The sequence below is a fragment of the Agelaius tricolor genome, unplaced genomic scaffold (assembly GCF_023055355.1).
Source record: "Agelaius tricolor isolate 1412-34295 unplaced genomic scaffold, bAgeTri1.0.p SCAF_20, whole genome shotgun sequence".
Taxonomy (NCBI): domain Eukaryota; kingdom Metazoa; phylum Chordata; class Aves; order Passeriformes; family Icteridae; genus Agelaius; species Agelaius tricolor.
Genome location: NW_027269280.1, coordinates 5,287,123 through 5,312,429, shown reverse-complemented (window position 1 = coordinate 5,312,429; position 25,307 = coordinate 5,287,123). Strand labels below are relative to the sequence as shown.

The 25,307-nt window shown below is 48.2% G+C and overlaps 1 protein-coding gene across 3 annotated transcripts in view; it reads left to right on the top strand.

Annotated features, from left to right (window-relative positions):
* The window catches only part of TTC28 (tetratricopeptide repeat domain 28), a 109,392-nt gene extending 84,583 nt beyond the window's left edge, over positions 1-24,809 (top strand). For 2 of the 3 annotated variants that reach the window (XM_071445281.1, XM_071445284.1), the window contains 13 exons: positions 225-443; positions 2,368-2,533; positions 5,211-5,351; positions 8,794-8,938; positions 9,823-10,002; positions 11,013-11,733; positions 13,410-13,534; positions 14,556-14,787; positions 15,174-15,250; positions 17,257-17,280; positions 18,084-18,213; positions 18,746-18,853; positions 19,324-24,809. In XM_071445281.1, the coding sequence (XP_071301382.1) occupies positions 225-443; positions 2,368-2,533; positions 5,211-5,351; positions 8,794-8,938; positions 9,823-10,002; positions 11,013-11,733; positions 13,410-13,534; positions 14,556-14,787; positions 15,174-15,250; positions 17,257-17,280; positions 18,084-18,213; positions 18,746-18,853; positions 19,324-20,951 (3,896 nt within the window). In that variant the 3' untranslated portion in view covers positions 20,952-24,809. The remainder of the gene's footprint in view (positions 1-224; positions 444-2,367; positions 2,534-5,210; positions 5,352-8,793; positions 8,939-9,822; positions 10,003-11,012; positions 11,734-13,409; positions 13,535-14,555; positions 14,788-15,173; positions 15,251-17,256; positions 17,281-18,083; positions 18,214-18,745; positions 18,854-19,323) is intronic. The other variant, XM_071445283.1, reaches the window with a different exon arrangement.
* Positions 24,810-25,307: the final 498 nt, after the last annotated feature.

Sequence of the window (25,307 nt, the reverse complement as noted above, 5' to 3'; positions counted from 1 at the left end):
TTCCTTGCTTCCTCCATTGATTTGCCTCTCTGTGGCTCATTGTGTTATTGCCTGCAGCAAATATATTCTGTGAGACTGTGTTCCAGTGCAGAGACTGCTCTTTTGGGAAATAGGAGGCACTGCTTCCCCAGGTTGGGACTGGGATAGCAGCTGTCCCTGTTCCATGAATGTGGCACTGCAGACCACACTTGTGTCAGGTGTGAGAGATGGCTTTGTCTTTTCAGGTCACCATGATGAGGCACTGGCAGTAGCAGAGAGAGGACGAACGAGGGCTTTTGCTGACCTGCTCGTGGAACGTCAGACTGGGCAGCAGGACTCAGATCCCTACTCTCCTGTGACCCTTGACCAGGTCCTGGAGACTGTGAATGGCCAGAGGGGACTTGTTCTCTACTACTCACTGGCTGCAGGTTATCTGTACAGCTGGCTGCTGGCTCCTGGGGCAGGTGAGCTCCTTCTTGGACACAAGAGCCTGGGAACAGGGAGAATAGGAATGAATTTGGGACCAGAGTAAATGTAGGAGGGAATCATTTCCATCTAGTACCTTAAAGCTGAACAGACTAAAAGCTATGGCATAGCCACAGCAGTAATGACTCAGAAGTGCTTATTCAGGACTTTGATGTTCACCTGGAGATGGAAATGTTTAATATTTTCATTTTTCAACCTCCAATCTGTCTATATTTCCCACAGGGCAGAACAGAAGAGTAATGAAATTCCAAGTATGTTGGCTCTATGAGAATCTTCTCTGCATAAGAATCCCTACTTTAATTATAGTTCTGTGCTTTATTCTTCCAAAAGCTTTTGAGGTTTATTCACTGAAGTGGATTGCAGAAAACAGAAGGGCATCCCCACTTCCTGATATGCCATTGAACTGCCTGATCCTCACATGAATGTGGAAACACTTATCACAGAGGAGCAAGGAGGATTAATTTGAAGAGGATTGCTTTTTGCAGACAGCTGTTATTCATTATCTAATAAAGTGATGACTCTAAATTTTAACAAGTTCTTTCTGGATATAATTTAATAATTGCAGCCCTTCATCATGACAAAGCTAGAGAGATAAAAAGCACTATTTAGACTGCATGAAAAATGCTTCAGAAAGGAAAGGAAGCACTCACACATGCCTGATTTAGATTGGGTGACAGTGGTTGGAAGAGACACTTTTTGGGAGCGTTTTGCAACGTCTGAGGGTAAGATGGGATTGTCCTGCTCTGCATACAGTCACTAATTGGCTCTTTGGGGCTGTAGTTTGCACAATAAAATGCCAATAATTCTATAGTATCACTATCAGGCTGGACTTATTAAAATTACATGGATCAAGTATAGGATTTGCCACTGGGCATCATAATCAGTCTTCTCCTTGTCCAAAGTGAGCCTTGGAGAAAAGCAGTGTTTGAGTCCCTGGTTTGTGGCTGCCTCTTTGAAGGTTCTATCAGGTGATGGGAAGGGTACAGGCTGTGGTGTTTTGCTCAGGAAACTTTGCTGGGAGCCCTTCAGTAGTGACTCTGGTCCAGCCATGGTGACCTGTTCTTGTTCACTGACAGAGGGAGCAGCTTCAGTGGCAGCCCAGGGTCCTCATTGTCCCACTGATGTGGAACCCTCAGAACCTCTTGGCTGTTGCTGTGTTTGCTGCTGTGGCTGCAGAAGGAGTTGCTTTATTCTTTGTTCCTCTGCTCTTCTCTGACTGTGTGTAATAATTGATGCTGCTAAGGCATCCAGAGCAGCCTCTTACTGTTGATCACAGGCTGCAGAATTAATTATCTCAGGAAGAATAGACCAGTCTGAAAGCAGGAAGGTTTTATCTGCAGTAGCAGTGGAATTCTCAGCAAAACAGGAAGTGGCCTTTATCTGGTTTACCCATTGTGAAATGCTATCTTTTAATAATTCACTGTGCTTTAATCCATCTTCTTTCCTTTTATAGAGTGAAATCACTGTGTGTGATGTGAGGAGATTCTGCTGTAGTAACAACACTCTTGTTCAGCCTTGTGTGTTCAGTTAATTTTCTCAGAGGCTATTAATAGGTATTTTTCATGTGCATCAATTGAAATGTGAATTACTCTAGCAGGGGCTTGTATGGAAGATCTGGTTTATAATTTATTTGAGTGCTGCAATAGCAAAGGCATTCTGAGCATCTCGTAAAAGCTCTCCTTGCCTTTGTGCCTTTGAGCCATTATCTGCAAAGTACAAACCCGGATTTTAAAAACAAGGCTGGGAAATGCTGGAGAAGTTCAGTGGAGACCTGGCATAGAACACTTTGCCCCAGTTTTGTTGGAAATGCCAAATGCTTGGGGCTGTGCCATCTTCTTAGACAGCTGCTGGCAGCACTGTTGTAGCCCTGCAGAAATAACTCCTGATTCTGGTGCCTTGCAGGAATTCTGAAATTCCATGAGTATTATCTGGGTGACAGCCTGACAGAAAATGCTGGGGACTTCCATGAAGCCAACAGCGTGGCCCTGCAGACACTGACAAACTCAGCACTGGAGCAGCACATCTCCAGCGTGAGGGAGGCTCTGGGGGTGGATTCCTACTACACCAGGTGAGTTGGGATCAGGGGCTCTAACATCCTGCTCTCCCACCTGAATTTATTACATTTTGGGATGAGCTAGTTGACTGAGAAGTCTGAGAGCTGAGAGTCAGAGAAGGGGCAAATTTTCAGTGCAGCAACAAAAAAAAAAAAAAAAAAGCTTTGTTTTTTGTAGCCATGATTATTTTCCAGCCAAACAACTCTATGCACATGCAAATAACATCTAAACCCACAGGGTGTGTGGTCAATCTGTAGACTGGATGAGGAGGCAGGTGCCATGTCTGACTGCATATGGGCAGATTTCATCCTGCTTACAGTTTCCAGTGTAATTAATTCTCTTTCAATGATTTGCTTTGAAAAACTGCAAATACCATAGAAATTCTAACCACCCCCCCAACGTGGCTTGTGGCTATAGCTGAGTGAATAATTTAGAACCCACATGTTGATTGTTGAGTCTTACCCTGCAGATATGCAGATACACAAGATCCATAACTGAAATCTGCAGTTGGGCCTCATGCAGCAGTTTTGCACATGCAATTTTTAGCTTCCTTAACTGTTTGTCACCACAGATTCTCCTCCTGGGAAAGGCAGTCCTTCAGTCTTCAGGTTCTGGGATGAATTTTTAATTTGCAGGGATCTGCTTCTTCAGCTTCTTCCTCACTTTGTGGTAGTGGTAAGGGTATGGTTTTGGTTAAGGATTCTGGGTTTAATGCTTTTTTCCAAGATCCTTGGACCAGTGTGGTACAATCATAGGCAGTCAATTCTTTCCCCATATCAAAATCACATGCAGGGGATCAAGCAAACAAATCTTGGCTGTTCCAAGTGGGTGAGCATCACTTTCTACTTTGAAACCTCTTTCCCTCTGTGATTGGAGTGCTTCCCCTCAGCCCTGCTGATTCCACAGCCCCCCAGCAGAAGCTGCCAGCCTCAGTCCCAGCCCCAGGCTCTGCCCAGCAGCAGGGTGTGAATCTGCACAGCACATGTAAAGGAGCTTGACTGCTCAGTCCTGGCTTGCTGGAGTGCTCTGGGGTTCAGGTTGAAGAGTTTTTGTGTCCATGCTGCTGTGAGCGGGGTCAGAGGTAGTGCTGAGTCTCCAGAGCATGGCTTCACACTTTCTGGAGGGGAAGGGATGCACAGCATGTTCAGTTCCACACTGCAGCCTTCAGGTTCTGCTAGAAAGGCTTCTTTTAGCTGGTCTAATTAATCCTCAAAGTAATGCATTCTTGCAAAAAAAAAAAAAAAGAAGTGTAAGCGATTTTAAAATCTGCTTTAACTTGTGTCAGAACAGACTCCACTCTCTTTAGGGAGAGCATGTGACCTGCTCTCTTGGGTTCATGAACTCAAGATTTTTGCCTCTTTAAGGAGCTGTGAGTGTTACTCCAAACTGTGCCAGGACTCAGAGCTGAGCATGCCTCAACTGGAGGAAAAATGTTCAGGGAGAAGCTGTTGACAACATTTTCTTCTTCCTTTTTTCCCCTTATGTTGTTTTTATTTTAATCCCCCGTCTGTGGTTCAGCTGTCCCCATTTCAGTGTTCATGAAGTGATTGGCTTTTGTCAGGACTTACCAGGTTATAAATCATATTGACCAGGAAATTCACTCACAAGAGATCCATGATCCATACAGCAGCAGAGATACAGCTCTGGTTGCCTGCACAAGTACAGGTTGTGTGTTCATTTAATTCCTGTGCTCTTTATTGGGAAACATGCCCTTGAGGAGAGGCTTCAAGCTGTCAGGAACCCAGAAAGAAGCAGAAATGGGATGCAATCAGGTAGCATCCTAGGTTTATCCTAAATGTACAAATACCAAGGTTTGTGATGTGCAGTTGTTGTTGTTTAGGAATGGTACTCCCCAGTTTGGTTCTCCCACTGAGACTCCCCAAACCCCAATACTGCTTGCTTGCTTCCTCCCCCTCTCTCCCTCCTGGTGGCTGGAGAAGAGAATTGGAAGCACAAAAGGTGAAGATCGTGGGTTGAGACAAGAACAATTTACTGGAAACAGCAATGAGACAAGGAAACAAACAGTAACAGCAACAACATTAACAAAAAAAGGGTACAAAATAGAGAGAATGATTCACATGCAAAATGCTCACTGAGCCAAACCCAGTCCACCATGAGCACCCCAACTGCACTGAGAAAATTTAGATATTAATATCAGGAGACTGGGAATTCAGAATTGTTGGGCTGTTTCTCTGTATTGCTGCTGCACTTGGGGCATTGACAGAGTAAATCTTTGTGTGCTTTCCCTCTTTGTGTAACAGGAGTGGCAGCACAGCTCCCTCTGCTATGTGAAGGAAGTATGTGGAGCCTGAAGTTAGCTGTGGAGATTTGGAAAGGATGTGCTCACACGTGTTCTTAGGCAGATAAGGGTTGAGCTGGTGTTTCCTGCAGACTCAGCTTTTCAGTGTTGTGCTGCAGCTTTAGAAATCCCTGCCTGCAGTGCACAGAAAGGGTCCTGCACTCCCACCTGTGTGTGCCACTCACTAAACCTTGAGGAATCCCAGAAGAGGAGGAAATGGGGCTGGGGCTTTCTTGTATGCCTGACAAAAGGCAAGCCAGGGAAGATTTGGCATTAGTGTTTGGTTGAGCTTCTGTTTGAAAAACATTTTTGCTCAGACTGGCCAAGCATTTGTCATCAAGCTGTTGCTCCTTCTTGCATCAGTGACCCTTCATCTCACTGATTCCCCCCAGAGCCTGTGCTAGCAGTGAGACAGAGAGTGAAGCTGGGGATATCATGGACCAGCAGTTTGAGGAGATGAATAACAGGCTGAACTCCATGACTGACCCAACTGGCTTCCTGAGGATGGTCAGCAGGAACAACCTATTGAACAGGTGAGAATGCAGCACTGCTGTGGGGATCAGCAAGCAGGATATGTCTGGGTGATGGGCTTCTCTCCAAACTGCAAGTGTAGGTGCAGCCAGTGCTCAAGGGCAGAGCCAGCAAGGACTGGTCCCCGTAGTAACTGATGACTGTCCAGAGGGAAAGCTCTTCTGAATTTGCTCTTCTCCTGGCCAAGGGCTGATTTTGAGACTCCAAGCAATTGTTTTGTCCCTGCTTGTGTGTGAGATGCACAGCCTGGAGCTCTCTCCTGCACACTTGTTACAGAAATCCATGTTTCTGTTGCTCTCAAGTGTTGTACCAATTAGGTGGGAATATGCTGCATTTCCAGAGTTACAGGATTGTACTAGCTGCAAATCTCCACTCATTTTCTGCCTCTTACAACTTGTTCTCAGCCTTTCACATGACTGTGCTGATTAGGGCTTAAGGCAACCATTTGGAAAGAAAATTGAGGACAGAATTTTTCCAGTGTGGCTGCGTGATGCAACCCAGGGTTTCTGACTGGATCTGTGCTCGATTGTGGTTTATGAGCACAGGACACCCTAGGCCTTTCTCAGCTGGAAAAGAAAATGTGATCAGCCTGGAGTGTTGTGAGCCACCAGTGGAGCTTGTGAACTGTTACATCATCCCTACAGAACTGGGAGCTGCCTGCTGGCACCAGCAACTGGCCTGGTTTTCTTTTCAGAATCCACGAGCATATCTGTTCAAGCTGCTGCACTGATGAAGGACTATGACTGCTTGCTAGTTTTGGATCACACAGGCAGATCCCCAGAACTGATAAGATGTTTTGCTAGTTTATCAGGCTTAGAAAGAGAGAAGATTGTCCTTCTGATTACAGGGGAAAGTAGGATGTGATTCTGTTCAGGGAACGCTAATCTTCAGGAACACTGCAGTGGCCAACCATGCCACATCTGTCTTTCTGCTTCACAGGAGCCACATACATTACTTTGAATCCAGACCTAGGAGCTTAGCTCAGGTGTCTTGTCAGTAGTTTGCAGCTCTTAGGAGCAGCCCAGGGATGGGGCATCTTGGGTATTTAACTAAAAGCAGCCTCAGAAGAGAAGCAGGGAAGCATTAGAAGCAGCCGTGTCTGTGATGTTCTTGCAATGAGCACTGAGGTGAAAAAATAAGGAGACACTGCTGGATGGCCTCCCTGCCTGCCCCTCTCCCTTTGCCTGTGCAGGGGACCTGGGGATGGAGCTAACACTGCCACATCTGTTTGCAGCTGGCTTGCTGAGCCCTGAATTCAGGGTAGGTGCTTTTATGCAGAGAATAGTATACTTGTGGATCCTTGAAAGAATCTACAGGGAGCTCAGATCTGGCTGTTTTCTGGAGCTTACTGCAGCTTTGTATGGTGTGTGTGTCAAGGCCCTGAATGTGGATTTAGGGCTGCATCTTTAGGAAGAGTCTCTTTGAGGAAGGCTTGATGGGTCTCCAGCTTCCCAAGGCTGTCAGACCCCTGCAGCACCAACCTGACTTCCATCCCTCCCAATGGCCATGGGGAATATTTAACTTGCTCAAAATCCTAATTAGTGCTAAGGCAGGAGCAGCTCTGTCCCGGTCTGGGACGAACCCCTCCTTCTGCCTGGGCCCAGCCACTCATCCTCAGCAGGCAGAGCCAGCACCTGTGAGGCTGCTGGGCAGCCAGGTCAGTCTGAGCCTGTTCTCTGAGGCTTTGCTTTGTTCCTGCATCCCCAAGACAAAGGCAGGGAGCAGAGCTAAGCCCTGCCTGTTTGTGCTGTTTCTCTGCTTGCTGCAGGCTAGGCTGCCTGTACAAAGGGTTATAAATCAGCAGCACTGCAGAGTCTGAGCAGAGGCTTCCAAATGAGAGATTTCACTGTTCAGACATCAGGGGATCCTCTGCATTGCAAGAGCAAGGTGCAAATCATCAATGCACCTGGAGCCTTTTGCTGGCTTCTTTAGGAGGAAAGAATGGGCTGGCCAGGGCTCCTGGTCAGCTCCACTTGCCACAAGAGATCTGTCCATCCTCCCCTGTGGATTTGCTCACTCTTTGTGTACACACACACACACACACACAGAGGCAGGAGATGTGAGAGATTTATGGTGCTTCCTTGGATTGGTTCTCATAAAAAGCAATCTGAGTGGTGAAGAAATAAATCTGGAGCTCCTTGGCTGGGAAACCCAAGATGCAGGAGGGCTTTGCTGATGGGAGTAATGAAGCCCCAATTCCCTGCAGTAAATGAGAGTGTAACAATGGCTGAACATGGGCTGTGGGGCTGGCAAGTGCTGCCTGATGGCAACAAGCCACTCAGGGAGGATCAGGGCACAAGGTCCTGGAGACCACTGGATATCCCTGCACAGATTTTCTTTCCTGATCTGATGTTAAAATCTGTGCTTCATAAAGCTGAACCCTGCAGTCAGGTGCTACTGTGAAGTGGGGCAGATGGGTGTGAGGGGAGCACACAGTGCCAAGCCTGTGCTGATCCACCCTGTTGCACAAATGCCCCAGATGAGTTTCCAGCAGCTCTAGGCAGCAGCAGGAGCAGCATACTCATACTGTTACTGGAATCTCTGGGTTGGAGAGCATGGGCAGTCAGACACCAGGCTTCTCTTGGCATTCTGAGGTTATTCCTGTGTGCCCATAAGATGGAAATTCCTTGTGGGTGGTAAAAGCATTTTTTTCTTCAGAGAGCTGTAGGTTTTAGGCATGATGTGAGCTGGGTCAGAAGGCTGGTTGCAGCAGCTGAGGAGAGAAAGAGAGGGGGAAATGTAATTTCTGAGTCTGTGTGTTGGTATGTATCAGAAATGGCTGGGGTATGTCCCGGGCCTCCCTACCTTTCCTTTGATGTTCACCTGCTAAAAAGTTTTGGAAAGTTACCCTTTCCACATAAAATGGTCCCAAGCCAAGGATAACATTTCTGGGGAGCACAGCTGCTGGACTAGTAAGCCCAGAATGGGGCAAGTTCATTTCCAGCAAGGCAGACACTTGTGGCTGCTGATGCCAGGAGATCACGTGCAGAGCCCTGTGGGACTATCAGAAATGGGCCCCAGGTGTTGAGAAGTGCAGAATCTTGATGTCTCGTGGTTTGCCTGCTGTCACATTTCCTCTGACATCACCAGGTCAATTTGTGCACAGCCCAAGTGCAAATCCTCCTGTGGCTGTGGTCAGTTGTCAGTGGGTCTCATGCCTGCCTGCACACAGCTGCTGCCCATAGGTGTGCAGGAGCAGCTGGGAACAGCACTTGAGGCACTGGAGTGTGGAGAGAAACTCCACAGCAATGTCATGTGCTGGCTGCAGCTGATTCATCCTGCCATTAATGTCAGTGCTCACTGAGGTGTGAAGCTGAATGGGAGACTGGAGTCCTCCCATGAAGCATCTTAGAGAGCAGAGTGCCCTGGGTGACAGGGTCACTGTCAGAAGTCAGGGCAGCTCAGATTCCTGCAGCTAACCTCTCCCTTGGCTTTTGCCCACAGGAGCTGTCAGAGCATGACCAGCCTGTTCAGCAGTACCATGTCTCCTGTTAAGGATGGAACATCATCACTTCCAAGGAGGCAGACTTCTTTCACCAAGCCCCCGCTCCGTGCTCTCTACGACTTACTGATAGGACCCATGGAAGGAGTAAGGCTTTGCACAGACACCAAAACCCTCTCAGTGTGGGAGAGCAAGAACAAACAGCTTGGGGCTGATTTCTGAATTGTGGTATTTTCACAGAACAGTCTGGGGTGGAAGGGGTCTTAGTGACCACCTAGAGACAAGGATATATTCCTGCCTTTTTTTATTTTTGTGGGCTGCCAGTGTTTAAGCTGGAGCAAATTGCAGTGCTTTGAAGTTACTCTTTCCTGGAGTGAAAACTAATTGTTTTTATGATACACTAGAGAAATAAATTTCCACAGTTACATGGGACCAGGAGCAGTTGCCACATTTTGTGCCCAGCTGCATGTTCCCTATTGACTAATCTCTCTGCTTCACTTCCATCCATAAGATGCTTCCTGGTTAGATCTTTTAGTGACTCTGGGTTGATGATGATGTCAAGTGTCTGGAAGTGCAGGCCATGGACAAATCTGTCTGTAGATGGTTTGCTCTTCAGAGGAAATGGCTTTTTAGAAATTCAATATCAGAAAGAATATTCTCTGACAAAGGATAAGATGATGACAATAGTGACAAGGCATAGGTGGTGGGGGTTAGCCAAGATTTCAGGCTGGAGCAGAAGGAGCTGCAGAACCAGGATGAGGCTGGGCCCCAGTGGGCTGAGGCCAGGGTGATGACCCAGAGCAGACAGGTCAGTGCCCTCAGTGCTCCCTTGTCCCCGTGGAACTGGCTGGGCACAGGTGAGCAGCAGCCCAGCTGCACAGGACATGCTCATGTGTCACACAGAGCGTGGTTCTGGTGTGGGTGTTTCCAAACTGACACAGGGTCAGAGCAGAGCCTCATGCTTGGGAAATGCAGGCAGGGACATGGGTGGAGTGAAAGGGCCAAACTAATTCTCTGCTCTTTCTTTTCAGGGTTTGATGCATTCCAGTGGGCCTGTGGGCCGCCACCGCCAGCTGGTCCTGGTTCTGGAGGGAGAACTGTACCTCATTCCCTTTGCTCTGCTGAAGGGCAGCTCCTCCAACGAGTACCTCTACGAGCGCTTCAGCCTCATTGCAGTGCCCTCCATCCAGTCACTGAACCCCAGCTCCAAGGTCTGACACTGCTTATGAAACCTCTCCTGTAGGTGCAGGTCCTGGTACATGCTCACAAAGCAGCAGCTCTGTCCTGCTGTGCCACACACAGCAACTGAAACCACAACCAGGCCACCCTGGGTGTGAGGAGCACCCTGAGGCACCACAGCTCTGAAGTAGGTTCTGATGTAGTTCCTGCAGCACTCAATCACAGCCCCAGGCATGCCAGGAAGGACAAGGGGATTGGATCATTTGGATGTCCTCCTCTAAAGGATTGCATGTGCTGGCTGTGGAACTACATGGCAGACTACAGAGATGTAGGTGTCTGTGATCTATGCTGAGCTTCCTTGCCAAGCTGACTGTCCTGTCACATTGCTGGTATGTTCACCTCCATTTCAGCATTCTGAGTGGGGAAGGCCACTGATGTCTCAGGACACCAAAGCTATGAGGGAAAGCAAATCCCACAGGTGAATCCTGCAGAAGTATCTTCATGCTGAGGTTTGGCAGCAGCATTTCTGGGAGAATGCACCAAATCACATTTGCTCTTGCTGGGCAGTGTTTTGTGGCACATCTTGGTTTGCCCTGGGTTAAGCACAGTCAGTGGAACAGCAGAAGGGTCTGAATCTTGTCAGCATCACTGCTGTTCCATTCAGCATCAGCTGTGTGCAGCACCTGCTGCTGGCAGTGCTGATGCTGATCTTGGAAATACAGGTATGAGGAACCACTTAGTGAGTGATTGCAGGTGGTGTTCCAGGAATGTGAGAACCTGGAATGTTCTTATGTTTTTAGCTCTGCTGCAGCCCTCAAAGGGACCTGGGCTATATCTGTGATCTGGGGATAGAAGTCTTGACCAGATTCAAACAAAGGTGTTCCGTGGAATAGTTAAACAGAAGAAACTAAAGAAATCCAGTCTTCCTGTAATTATGACAACCAGACTTATGTTTAGAGCCAAAGGGACAGGATATTTTATTTCCAGGGCCGTAAAAATCAGATCTTTGAACCCCATTTTCTCTTTCTCTTTCTCTCTGTAGTCCCATGTGAGGAAGAATACTCCTGCTTACTCCAGTTCTACCTCAATGGCAGCTGTGATAGGAAATCCCAAGCTCCCTTCAGCAGTTATGGACAGGTGGCTCTGGGGACCCATGCCCTCTGCAGAAGAGGAAGCCTATATGGTATCTGAATTACTTGGCTGCCAGCCCTTAGTTGGCAGCTCATCAACAAAAGAGAGAGTCATGAGTGCCCTGACTCAGGCAGAATGCGTCCATTTCGCAACCCACGTCTCCTGGAAACTGGCTGCTCTGGTCCTGACACCCAACACTGACAGCAACCCAGCCAGCAGCAAGAGCTCCTTTGGGAACCCCTACACAATCCCAGAGTCTCTTAGGATGCAGGATGATGCCAGTGATGTGGAGAGCATCTCAGACTGCCCTCCTCTCCAGGAGTTCCTGCTTACAGCAGCTGATGTGCTGGATCTGCGTCTTCCTGTCAAGCTGGTGGTTCTTGGCTCTTACCAAGAGTCCAACAGCAAAGTCACTTCTGATGGAGTCATTGGCTTGACAAGAGCATTCCTGGCTGCTGGGGCTCAGTGTGTCCTTGTGTCACTCTGGCCCATTCCTGTGGCTGCTTCCAAAATGTTTGTGCACGCCTTCTACTCCTCTCTCTTAAACGGGATGAAAGCCAGCGCAGCCCTGGGAGAAGCAATGAAAACTGTGCAGAGCAGCAAGCAGTTCTCCCACCCAGCCAACTGGGCAGGTAGGAAGTCTTCTTCTGAACAAATCAGATGGGTTTCTAACCAGGGAGCTGCCAAACTATGTGAGCTAAGCAGGGAGCAGTGCTGGGGGGTAATTGGGAGCAGTGTGTGCCCTGTGCTTTCCCGGAATTCAGCCCCTGTGCCTCAGACTCTGATTCAGCTGAGTGTGGCTGAATGTCAGTGTCACAGGACCCATCAGCATTTCACTGGGCACAGTAGGTGGGTCTGGATTTGGTATAATTAGAAGCAGTTGTGAGGTGAAGTGTGTTTCATGACTGGAAAGAAATAAAGTGCAGTACAACAACTCCTTCTCTATGTTTGAAACCTCCAGGCTCACACTTCCTGTGTCCGTGGGATGGAGTCAGCTGGAGCACACATACAGACTTTTAAATGGAAAATTTAGTGACACTTCAACAGGAGGCAGGAGAAGTGCTGCTAGAAGCAGCAGCAAGTAGCTGTGATTTTTGTGACATAAACCTTGTAGGGCTTATTCCTTTGGTCCTTTTAGGAGAAAGGTTTCCCTTGCTTCCATTGGGAATGTCTCAGCAGTGTCAGTTCCTTGTGCAGTGCTGGTTCTTGCTCCCTCTCAATTAGATCTGTACTTTGAGATTTGGAATGACAAAGTCTTGGAGTTCAGCAGTGCTGTGACAGGAATATGTGCAGAAAACCTAATTTTTCTTCCTGGCATGAGGCCTGGTTTTTGAAAGCTGCAGGCATTCCCCAAATTGATTTTTGCACAGGCAGCAGAAGCATGTTATTTAGCTCAGGAAACTGTGGTGAATATGGCTCTGGTGTGAACTGCATATGGCTGGAGGAGTGGGAACATGTTAAAATGAGTCAGGCTGACAGTGATTTCAGGCATGTTGTCCAGCATCAGGATGTGGTTCAGGTAGTACCAGCTGTGAGCTGAGTTCAGGTTACAGTCCACAGTTCAGTTGGGATTTTATTTTCCTTCCAAGATATTTCTGTCTCAAAAGAAAAGAGCACTAAAAAGCCCCAAAAGTGACCACTTCCTAGGCAGAAAAGAAAGTGTGGACACAGTGCTTGGCATTGCCAGCAAGCAGAGGCTTTCAGCTGCTCAGGCTGTCTGAATACTGCCCCTTCCATGGCACTGTGCAAATCCATCCCACACAGTGCCTGACTTCCACTGCTGGCCCTTGGCACTGAGTCTTGGACAGAGCAGCAGAGCCAGGAGCAGCTGCATCCTCACTGCATGAGTGGGAAGGGACATGAAGAGCTCCTTGTGCTGGCATCTGGGGAGTCTGGCATTGAATGGGGCATGAGCCAGGACAGGTTTCTGACCAGAACAGCGAAAACTTTTCATGTTCAGAGTTCTGTTTTATGACCACTATTGGCATGTGTTGATTTCTGTGGCTGCAGAGGAGACCTGGAGCATGCCTGGACAAGTTTAGCTGCAATCCAGTGGTTTTCTGCCTGCTTGAACAGGAAGACACTATTGATTTAATAGCAGGGGACATTAAGAAGTATCTAGAAACTTCTGGAAGTTCAGTCTGCATGACTGGGCAGGGAGTGGGCAGCAGCTCTGGGAAAAGAATGTCCCTGTGCAGGGTACAGTGAACCATCATTCACTGGTCTGAGGGCAGAGGACATCTGTGTCTGGTTTGAGCATTTTCCATAACAACAGGAGGTTGACTGTCTCTCATTCTGAATCCTGCAGGCTTCATGCTTATTGGGAGTGATATGAAGCTGAACAGCCCTTCTTCACTGGTAGGACAAGCCCTGACTGAGATCCTGCAGCACCCTGACAGGGCCCGGGATGCTCTGCGTGTTCTCCTTCATCTGGTAAGGGAAGGGAAGCACTGTCACAGCCATGAGTGGCACCACAGCCCACCCAGTCCTGAGACACCCTCACCTGAGGGCATGAGTGGAACAGCAGCCACTCCCTGATGTGCAGCCACTCCCACTTGAAAAAAATTACATATACACCTTCATCCCCCCTCCCCTGCCATGAGGTGTCCTCCTGCAAAACTCTGGGTCAGTGTGGAAAGACTTGGACACCTAAGGAAGTGTTCAGTGCAAAAAGAGGCAAAGTAAGCAAAATCTTAGATTGTATTGTGACAGAATCCTCCCCAGACCCATCTGCTTTGCATTAGCTGTTGAATTGGGTTTCTGCTTAAGGGGTAAGCATTGGGATTAATTGTTTATACAGGGAAATAGCTCTGAACATGGCAGTCATGGAAACACAGAGCACAGTCACTGCTGTCTCTGTGTGTTTGGAAGATAAGAGGCCCTTCTGTCCCCATCTGTGCCACCAGTCTGTCCTGGGGAACAGTGGGACTGGAGCCAACTGCCAGGTGGCTGCAGTGATCACTCATGACTTCTAATACTTTTCTTCCCAGTGCATCATCTGTGGTCTCACAGGAGTGTGAAGTATCCACAGAATGATGGAAACCTGTGAATATTGCTGGTCTTCCCAGTTGCTGGGGTTTGTGGACACTCATCTCTCTTTTCTGTTTGCTGTGTGGCTGCAGGCTCTTTGTCTGGTAATAAGCAGCCTGGAAGCCCAAGGTGAATCATCTTTAGGGAGAAATGCAGCTGCCAGGCTTACAGGAAACTATCCCAAACAAACTGCTACTTCATTTCTTGTGGCATTATTGTTCCCAGCGTCCCAGAGAATATTGACACTCATCACTGTGATGTTGCAGCTGTGAAAGCTGAGTTACTGGAGCTTTTCTTTCCAAGGCACTAATGTCCTGTTGTGTGAGACAGGCCAGGATCAATCTTGGATTTGCTGTCTCCCAGCCTGCTGTTCCAGTAAAAAGAAGCAGTCAGTAGTACAAGAAGGTGTTTTATTTCCCCACAGGTGGAGAAATCATTGCAGCGAATCCAGAACGGGCAGCACAACTCCATGTACACCTCCCAGCAGAGTGTGGAGAATAAAGTTGGTGGCATTCCAGGCTGGCAGGCACTCCTCACAGCAGTGGGATTTCGGTTGGACCCACCAGCCAGCGGCCTCCCAGCAGCAGTGTTCTTCCCAACCTCAGACCCTGGGGACAGGCTGCAGCAGTGCAGCACCACCATCCAGTCCCTCCTAGGTGAGAGGAGGCAGACATCAGCCTTTCACACCTTTCCATGATGGCAGCATGTGAAAAAGGGATGTTTTACAGCAATGAAATCAATGTATTGGACTGGGAAGAAGTTCTAGAAGTAAACGTTAACTGAAAATTTTGCCACTGATGAGAATCATTTGCTGCTGGGTCGAGTAAGCGTGAGGTGACTGTTCCTCTCTCCCAGCTCTCAGTCAGGAAGCCTGTCATCAGATGCAAACCTTTTGCTTTCTGGAAATTGCTGCTGCTTCCAGAGCTATCCAGTGATGTGGGGGAGAGGTTTTAGCAATTAGCCAAGTGTGTGTTCTGTTCAGGCTTGTTGCATTTCTTTCAGTCAAGAAACAGATACAGATTTTTCTGCTGATATTTTTCAGGTTTGCCTAACCCTGCACTTCAGGCACTTTGTAAACTTATCACAGCTTCAGAAACAGGAGAGCAGCTTATCAACAGGGTGAGTTGGGAGGTTTTCCTCCAGTACCAGGTTCCAAATGGCTCTTCCCAGGTCAGTAAATGCAGAAATATGCAGAATGGTTGATGCCCTGGTTTATCAACCCAGAGCTTGCTAGGAGACTTGAGGGTTGAAATTCTAAACTAGCCTGTTTGTGTGAATGAAAGTGTGTGTCCAGAAGGAAAATATGCAGGTGGCTGCAGGGCTGCATGGCCCTGGGACTCCCTGTTCAGTGACAAGTGAAAGCATGATCCCTCCAGCAGTGGGGGAATTGAGTAGCACACCCTCAAAGCTGTTTGGCCATCCTGCCTAGGCCCACGTTGGCTGCTCATTGCCCACTCTATTTATTGAAGTCCCAAGGTTTGGTTGACTTTGGACAATGCAAGGTCTGTCAGAAAACTCCCTGAGCCTGTGCTGCTCCTGTGTGTGCCCACAGCTCCAGGGAAGGGATTTCTGGTCTTTAGGAGAAGGGCAGTGCTACCTGTGGTGATGGGACTTCTCCCTGCTCCCCTCAGCCTCCTCCACACTCTCCCCTCTCCTGTCTCTGGAGCATGCCTAGCCTGACCTGACCTTTCTCTGTGCCACCAGCCTGGCTGCTTCCATTCCATGGTTCTGACTGCTCCTCTAATGAGGTTTCTCTTCATCATTTGCTTGCTGTAGTACATGGACACACTCACACAGGGAATGGGCCTATATCTCACTGTCTTTCCCTTTTCCCCATGCAGAAACATTGCAGGCAATGCTGTGATGGGGAGCTGGGATTGGTTCTGTGTGGTGTCAGGCTGCCCTTGGAGTCTGCAGAAAAAGCCAGAGAAGAGCCCCAGCCTCTCTGTGACCTGCTGAGCAGCTCTGGCAGCCCACTGGGATGAGCCTGCTCCAAGGAAAGGGTTCCTGTTAGGATCCTGTTAGGATCTGCAGCAGAGTTTGAGATGTCTGAGATGTTTCCAGTGTCCTTGGTGGTGTTTTGCCTCTTGCCTTGGCTCTCCTCAGTGCCTGAGATGTGTGTGGTTAACTTCAGGGTTGTCTCCCTAATGGCCACCCAAGGGAGGCCAGGTCCAAGGGGTGTGAAGAGGACAGGACAACATTCCCATGGCTCAAAATGCCTTAGAGTGCTAATGAGGTGGCTTCATGATTGCTGCCCTGCCTCAGATAATTAAATTACCCAAGGTAATTACCAAACAAAAGACACACCCTTTCCTCGCTGCCCCACAGAGTAAATACTGGCAGAGATATTGCAAGTTTTCTTCATAGCCCAGACCCCTGGCAGAGAACTCCCCTTTGCAGCAGTCTATCCTGTTACATGGTGGTTTTCAGCAGCTCTCCCCTCCATTGTGGTTATTGCTGTTTTCCTCTCCTGCCTCTTGGCAGTTGATGGTGTGAGCAGCTGGGGCTCTGCCTGTCCCAGAGGAAAGCAGACTTTGTTCCAGACAGAAGCAGGAGGTCAGAAATGTCAGTCCCTGCGTGCTGCTGGTTGGTTTTCCTGAGTGGGTGATCAGCATCACAGGGGAGTGAGTGCTCTTGGCATTAGTGAAGCAACAAGGTGGGAGCCTGAGCAGCTGCTGGATAGAAAATGCTTATTTTGAGTACAAAAGAGAAGGCAGGAGCCACAAAAGAGAGAACTTGAGACTACTGCATGTGCAAGGAAAAGTTAGTGATTTCTGCCTGCACTGAGCACCAGTTCTGTGTCCCAGAGGAAACAAGAGAAGGGCTGGTTTATGTTCAGCCTCCTGCCAGAGTGTGGGCTGGCCTGAGTGTCTGCCTGCTAAGTGTCTGAGCTGTCATGAGCTGGGCACTCCCAGATTCCAGCTGCCTGTTCCCATGCTGTTGGATTCCCAGCCCAGGCCGTTCCCACTGCTCCCTTCTTTCTCTGGACAGAGCATTTTGCAGTCAGGGTGCTGGCTTGGACATGGATGTGTCCCTGCAAGGTTCCTCAGCACAGGCACTTTGTAGCACAGAGTAACCCATGTTCTTTTCTCCTCTTTTCCTTTCTTGTTGCCCGCTGCCCGAAGGCTGTTAGAAATGTGGTGGGAATGGTGAGTATGATGTGCAGGGGGGGACACTGAGGTGCAGGGTGCAGTGCTGGGGTCACTGCACACCCTGCCCTGTGCTGCACCCTGTCTGCACCCACTCTCAGGCCTGGGATTTGCTCCACACAGCTACTGTGGAAAAAGGCCTGTGTAAGCTTTTGTGGGTTGTGAGAGATGGGTGGTCCTGAGGTTAGCTGGTCCCTGATTAATGGCTTTCCATCCTTGCTGCCCTGGCTGTGTTGGTGAATTACACGGGATCCTGGCATCTTAATTTGTGTCAGATCTTCATAAACACATTTTCTCTCTAGCTCGCTACTCCTGTCCCTTGGGCACAGTTGAGAAACTTCTTTCCTGGAGGCCATGGAGATGTTAGGAAAGTCTTCCATGGTTTCATATGACTTGTTCTGCCCAGTTAATGAGTTTCTTAGGATTTGCATAAGGAGTATGGCTCAGTCATGGAATGGGCTTTAGTAAATTTCTGTGAGCAGCCCCAGAGTATCTCTTTCCTTTTCTTTCCCTTCACAGATGTTCCTGCTGTGCTTCCTTCTTGCTCAGTTTCCACTGGCCACCCCCCAGCCCTCACCCCTGGTCTGTCCCTGCCTTTGTTGCTGTTCCAGGCTGTCTGATGTTGCTGTCCCTGACCTGTCCTTCTTCCCAGACCTTCCCATCTCACTGCTCTGTTCAGGAGCAGCAGCTGAACTGGGTGTCCAGGGAAAGGGTGGGCAGAGGGCATTGCTTTATCGGTGGCTGTAGGAGAAGCAGTGATGTGACTTGTAAGGAATGGCTAATGTCTGTATTGCTGTCTTCAGCTGCATCAAGTCCTGGTTCAACTTCAAGCAGGAGAAAAGGAGCAAGATTTCCCCTCTGCACCAATCCAGGTCTCCATCAGTGTCCAGCTCTGGAGGCTGCCTGGCTGTCATGAATTTCTGGCAGCTTTAGGTAGGAAAACACTTCTTTCTGTTGTCTCTCTAAATCCATTGCTGGTGTCTCATGTGGGGGCTTGAAACACTGGTAAGACTCACAGCTTCACATTTGTCTGCCCCCTGCAGCCCAGCCTGCATTTGCCAAATTCCAAGGTCTGTGCTCTTCAGCTCTATTTCTGTGAGAAACCCTGGAATTAATAATAAATTGTTTGGCATGTAGGACATTGTCCCCTGAGATGTGTTTGGTATATAATTTCCTGACAACTCCAAGTAATTTGCAGCTACAGAAGTGTTGGCAGGAGTGATTTGTTAATGAATGTCTGTGATCCCAGTCCAGAGCCACAAAGCTCCCAACACCTGGAGAAGGTGTGCTAAACAGGAAAAAATAACAGACAACAAACTGCACATGAGCGGTGAAGTCATCCTTCTGAGGGTGCTGCAGGCTGTCATTCCTCTCTGTTCTGCCTGTGTTATAAATGAGATTATTGTTATTTGAGACAGAGGGTCTTTCTGTGAGCTGTAGTTTTCTGTTCCATGTCCCACTACAGGTTTTGACCTTTGTGAAGTTGGCCAAGAGGAGGTCATTCTGAAAACTGGGAAACAAGCTACCAGGAGGACCATGCACTTTGCTCTACAATCCTTGCTGGCACTTTTTGGTAAAGCTGCTCAGTGTGTTTTTGCTCTTGTGTCATCTGATGATTTGATCAGAATGGCTTCTGCTGAAATCTCACACTTGCATCATTGCAGAGGTCACACCTGTGTCACACAGACCAGATGTGATACAGAGACTGGAGTAAATGTTATTTTTGTATGGGAAAGACTTGTCTGAGCAGAAGCTGGAGATAGTGTCCAGCAACTGGAGGACAAATAATTCATTCTTTGTGTTGAGAAATAAAATGATAATGAACTGACAGCTTCCATCTAGGATACTTGGACAGAGGTGCTTGCCTGGCCTGTGCACTTCTTTTTCCTTACCTAAGTATTAGTTGGTTGTTCTGAGGTAGCACAGAACCTGAGGGCATGCTTTGTAGCATTTTCTCTTAATTTTGCTAGAATGTTACCTGGTTTTATTTGATTTTATGGTGTATCTAGAGGCACGTGCATAATGTTGTCTTTTCTTTTTCAGATTCTACAGAGCTGCCCAAGCGCCTTAGCCTGGACAGTTCCTCATCACTGGAGTCACTGGCTTCTGCTCAGTCTGTTTCCAACCCTGTACCCCAGTATCAAAACCCTCCATTCTCTCCTACCTGTCCAGACAGCCTTGCCTCAGATGCCATTTCTGTGTACAGCCTGAGCTCCATTGCTTCTTCCATGAGCTTTGTTTCCAAGCCAGAGAACATGCTGGATGGGGCAGGACACAGAGGGAGGCAGGATTATGAGAGGCCCAAGAATATCTATCCACACAGGTCTGCAGCTCAGAGCCAGCTGTCACCACAAGCCACTGCAGCCAGCAAAGATGAGGAAGAGTATGAAGGTTTCTCTATAATCAGCAATGAGCCTTTGGCCAGTTACCAAGAAAACATAAAACCAAGATTTTCCCCTGATCACAAACAGCCCAAAACTAGTCAGAATGGAGGCATTAAAGCATCCATCAACTCCAAAGGGAGCATAAGTACTCCAAATTCTCCTGTTAAAATGACTCTCATCCCCAGCCCAAATTCACCTTTCCAAAAAGTTGGGAAACTTGCAAGTTCTGATACTGGGGAATCTGACCAGTCTAGCACTGAGACTGACAGCACCGTCAAATCCCAGGAGGACAGTAATCCAAAGCTTGATCCACAAGAGTTGGCCCAAAAAATTCTGGAGGAAACTCAGAGTCACCTCATTGCTGTTGAACGCCTCCAGAGAAGCAGCAGCAGCCAGATCAGCAAGAGCAGCAGCTCCGAGGACGGGGCTCCCAGCCCCGGCGGCGTGTCCGCCTTCCGCTCCTCGGAGACCAGCGCCTTCAGCCGCCCGCTCAGCTCCAGCCACAGGAACCAGGCTTCTTCCCCTCTTGCAATCAAACCAAAGCCTCCAACGAGGAGTTCATCCCTTCAGAAGGTGAGCTCTGGCTATAACAGCCCCACGACGTCGGAGATGTCAAACAGAGAAGGCACAGGTCAGTACAGTGGGCAGCCGTCTCCGGGTTGTGACTCACATGGGTCCTTAAATGAGCAGCCTCCCTTTAAACTCAAGTACCCCAGCTCTCCTTATAGTGCTCACATTTCTAAATCACCCAGAAATATCTCTCCGAGTTCAGGGCATCAGTCTCCTGGTGGCAGCACTCCATCTCCTGCTCTTTCCTATTCCTCAGCTGGTTCTGCTCGCTCAAGCCCAGCTGATGCCCCAGACATTGATAAATTAAAATTGGCTGCCATCGATGAAAAAGTGCAAGCAATTCACAACTTAAAGATGTTCTGGCAAAGCACTCCCCACCACTCCACTGGTCCAATAAAGATTCTCCGAGGAGCTCCTGGAACAATGACTTCTAAGAAAGATGTCCTCAGCTTGCTCAATTTATCACCACGGCACAGCAAAGAAGAAAGTGCAGAGAAGCTGGAACTGAAGGACCTGTCTCTTGGGCAACACCTTACTGCTTCACCACAGAAGATCCCTCCAAATGGACACAGATGCCCTGAAACCACAAATTCCATGACATCAGCTCATTCCTCACCTGGCAACACTCTGGGAGCTGTGCGTCCCCTGAGGCTGCCAGCTGGGAACGGGTATAAATTTTTGTCACCAGGAAGATTTTTCCCTTCCTCCAAATGTTGAAATGTCCCGAGAACCAGCTGATGACTTACAGTCTTGTTGAAGTATTTGCTTCTGCCCACTTGCCTTTACCAAAACAGAACCAGTAGCTAAGCAGCCGTGGTCATGCCCTCAGCTGGCAGTGCCCAGGGATGGGACAGGCAGGCCTGCTGTCACTGTGGGGGCACACGGCCTCACACACATAGGGTTTTTGTTTCCCTTATCAGGACCTTGGCCAGACTCACCTGATAACAGGTTCTCTGTAGTATTCAGTATTTGCAGCAGCAGGTGCAAAGTATCTGCTTGTCTGCTCCTTAAACACTGGCTTTTAAGCCACCTCCTTGTATTTCTTAACCGGAAGTTTTACAGCTGGGTTTTTGTTGAGAAATTACACATATCAGGGGTTAGAGAGGAAAGGGAGAGGAGGCAGAACAGTCCTGTGTACCACAAAGAACATAGGTACAAGTCTCTGCCTGTAGAAAGATGAGCCATTTACTCGACTGCTTTCAAAGGCTGACAGAGAAGACCACATGCCTCTAGATACCTCTGCCAGGTTGGCCAAACCAGAAACTGCTGTCAGTAAAACTCCATAGCAGCAGGATCTGGCAGTTCTGGTGCATCATTTAGAGACTGGTGAAACAAAGACAAGAGGAGAGAGGTGCCCCATTCTAAAATCTGCATCTCAGGTAACTTTTTTGGAGGGAAAGCCCTCAGATGAGACTTTGCTGGTTGGTCTGCTCGAAGGAAATGTTTGGGGCTTAACAAACCAGGTGAGCCTGTGTGTGTGGTAGTGAGTGTGTCAGAGAGACAAGTTCTGGTTTTATTGAGTGCTCTGGTCTCTCTGGCACACCACATTGTAAAAGTGAACTTTTTATCCTGGCAAGTTTTGGGCAATACTTAACATCTCTGTCTGCTCAGTGAGCACAGAAAAGAATAGCAGATGCTGCAGCTCAGAACATTATTTTGCAGTTCCACAGCAGGCAAGAATGTGATATCAGTGTGTGTGATTCAGACATCACCAGGCCAAAAAAATCCCTCTTTGATCCTGCTAAATCATTGCCAGGGCTCAGCACAGGCAGGTCTGGGAGCCTTTTCCCTGCTGTGGGGGCAGGTTTCCTTTGGAGCAGGTGTGGAAACAAGTTTCCTTTGGAGCAGGTGTGCCAGTCTTGGTGCAGCTGGAGGCAGAAGGCGAGGCAGCAAGCGGAGGGGCTGGATGCAGAACCTGAGTGCCCTCTGACATGTGGAAGAAAAGGGACCAAGAGCACCCCCAGGGCAACACATACAGTCAGCTTCTCTAGGCTAGGTGGGGTTTAGGAGCTGGGGCAGGCTGGAGATGGTTTCTAGATGGCTGTGGAATGCAGTGCTGTGATCAGGATCCCAGTGATGGTTTACGTGCACTGAAGCTGTGGGGTGCAGCAGCATCGACCCCACCATGTGAGCTCAGATCCACACAAGGTATTCCCAGGCTGTGAAGTCAGAGCACTGTATCACCAAGGTTTTGGTGTTTATTCTGCACTCCCAGAACTGGCTGAGTGACTGAAGGCTAATCACTTCACCTCTCCGTGCCTCGTCTTCCCTTTCTATCTAAATGGGGATAGTAAATACTTACCTACCTACCTCACAGAGGTGTTGTGAGGCTGAATTCATTAGGCCCTGAGTTTTAGCTGGATCTGAAGTCAACTTCCAGTCTTGCAGCTGGATGGAGAGTGCAGGCAGCTCTGTGGACGTACCAGAGTACGTTGCTGATGCAGAGAATTGTACTTGGCATGGCTGGATGCTCTTGTTGTAAATGTGGATCTGATGATTTGTGGTTTTCTTAGGGATCTTGGAGGAAAAGCATGATAGCAGGGCAGAGAATTCAGTTCTGATATGGAAACATGAGAATGCTTAGGCTCAGCTTACTCACAGGCATAATCAGATGCATGCTGTGAGAATAATCTGGAGTCTGCTGGTTTCAGGAGAATGTTTTCCTTTTCATTGTGGCAAGAAATGAACACAAGCACTAAAGGCAAAGGATACTGGGCTGGGTTGTTACAGCCAGCTAATTAGGGAGGGGGGATCACCAAAGTTTTCAGTGCAGAGAGAAGGAGTAGTTACCTACTCGTACACAATGTAGCAGAACAGTTGAGTCAGTCTGTTCAACTCATTATGGTGCAAGTTATTTGTCTGTACATGACATCTTCCTGTGATGGTTTGGTGCTAAACATCATTTGGCAGGAGAAATTAGAATAGTGGGCCAAAATGAGTCAGCACAGCATCTGCCCCTTGTGGAGACAGAGATGCTGTTGATTGTGCCACTTGCTGTGGTCACAGGACTGCTGAGAGATTTCATGTGACCTGCTCTGTTTCTAACCAGCATAAACTTTTTGAAACGACATCCCAGGAACACCCAGGATGGAAGTGGGCAGCTTTTTGTTTATAGCAACAGCAAATACTCCCTGTAGTGCTGCATAACACGCCAGAAATAAGCCTCTTTGTTGTAGTTTACTTCCATAACTAAAGGATCTTTTAACCTGTAGAAATTCTATGCTGCCATTTTGTTACAACCCATTTCTGTGCTCCAGCAGGTTTCATGCTGGCTTAAAGCTTTCAGACAGAGCTAAATCGGGGTGGGGGGTGTGGGGGAGTGGTTCTTCTGTTGTTGTTTTTAAGGAGGGGGGAGCATTAGAAGCAGGGAAGGGTTCAGATGTAGAGAAAGTTCAGTATTTGGGGAATTTGATGTTGTATAAATATGGAAGGTGAGTGTCACTAGAACAAGTCTTTTGGGAAATAGGTCTCCGTTGACTTGGCACAGGTCACTTCCATTGGCTTGCCAGGAGCCATGAAATGCATGCTTACTCGTGGCTGGGAGACACTGCACACCTTGTCCCTCACTCCTCCACCTCCTGAATGAGAAACAACCCCTTTGTGAGGAAAAACAAAAGAGTTTTATCAGGTTTGCCCAATACGTGGAGAAATTCAGGAAATGAAAATCACATGTTCTGCATTTGCTGTTAGAATTCCTTCTGTGGGTTTAATGCATTTGTCGTTGTTGTATTTGTGCATGGTACAAGTGACAACACTGCGTAATACAGTGAGCAATAACAATTAGGTATTAACCACTTCCACATTAAACCTGCCACATGCCAACCGTTCCCCAAGGCCACAGAATGTTTTGGTTTTGCCCTGTACGTTTTACTGTGTGAGATTTCAGATTTTTTATTGACTGTCTTTAGCTCCGACTAAATGGGAACAGTAAACAACCCCTGTGATCAAAATCTAGTTTAATTTGATTCTGTTGGTTAGCCTGTACCTCTGGCCTGATACTGGTTTTCCTTCTGTTTAATCATACCTTACTGAAACAAGGAAAAAAGCATTGAGGGGGTGCTACACCCATGCATATCACTCTAGGCCATATTTTCTTTCATTAGGGCAAGCTCGTTCTGTGAACATCTCTTCCAAGTTGCAGAACAGATCCAGGGGCACAGAGGTGTCTGAGAATCTGTTAGGAAGCATTGGTAGTTTCAGCTGGATGGTGATGATGGGTTTGAGCAGTTTTGGGTTCTTTGCATTGCCATGCTGCCCAGCAGGGCTGCACTGTGTGTGGGCACTGGTCCCCTCAGCTGCAGAAGAGCACAGTGACCCAGAGAGGAGGATGCTCAGCAGAGGCTTCCCAGCAGCAGCCCTTCAGCACTCGCTCTCCCTACGTGCAGTGTTAGCCATGTTTGGCCTCTATGGACTTTCTTTGTAAATTAAAACTCTGTTTCCAGACAGCATTAAACTTTTTATATTATGAAATTTACCATGTAAAAAGATTTTCATATTTTTATTGAAATTGCTAAGGCATTTGGCCTTTTCTTCTTTGTGATTTCAGTGTCTATTAAAGCATGAGTTCTCTCAGTGCCTCAGTGTCTTGATCTGGAAGGATTTGGGAAAGGTGATTGTTGGTTCTCTGCTCACCCCACACCCAGCTCCCCTGGTGTCCACAGTGTCCTGTGGGCAGCTCTCCTCGGCTCCTTCTGGAACTTCCCATTTTGTACAGTGCAGTGTTCCTGTCACCAGTGCTCACTGGAAATTGCTTTTCCTCCTCCTGACAGGTGGTGGGAGCACCAGTATTCACTTTTATCTCTTGTAGAAGAGGACTGGCAGGGCTGAGAGGAGCTCTGAGGGTCGTGAGAGTGCTAAAGGAATGAGAGATTCTCCCCATACTGATGCCAGCTGGAACTTGATGAGTTAAATCCTTGTGCCCCCACGTGAAAGGTGCCCTTGCACTGCAGGGAAGTGTTGGAGACACAGGAAACTGAACCCACAGAGCTGCTCTGGGGCTGCAGGCTGCACACTCAGAGCAGCCAGGGGTCACTGGCAGTGCTGGTTCTGAGCCTGGGCTGGAGCCCTGCCATG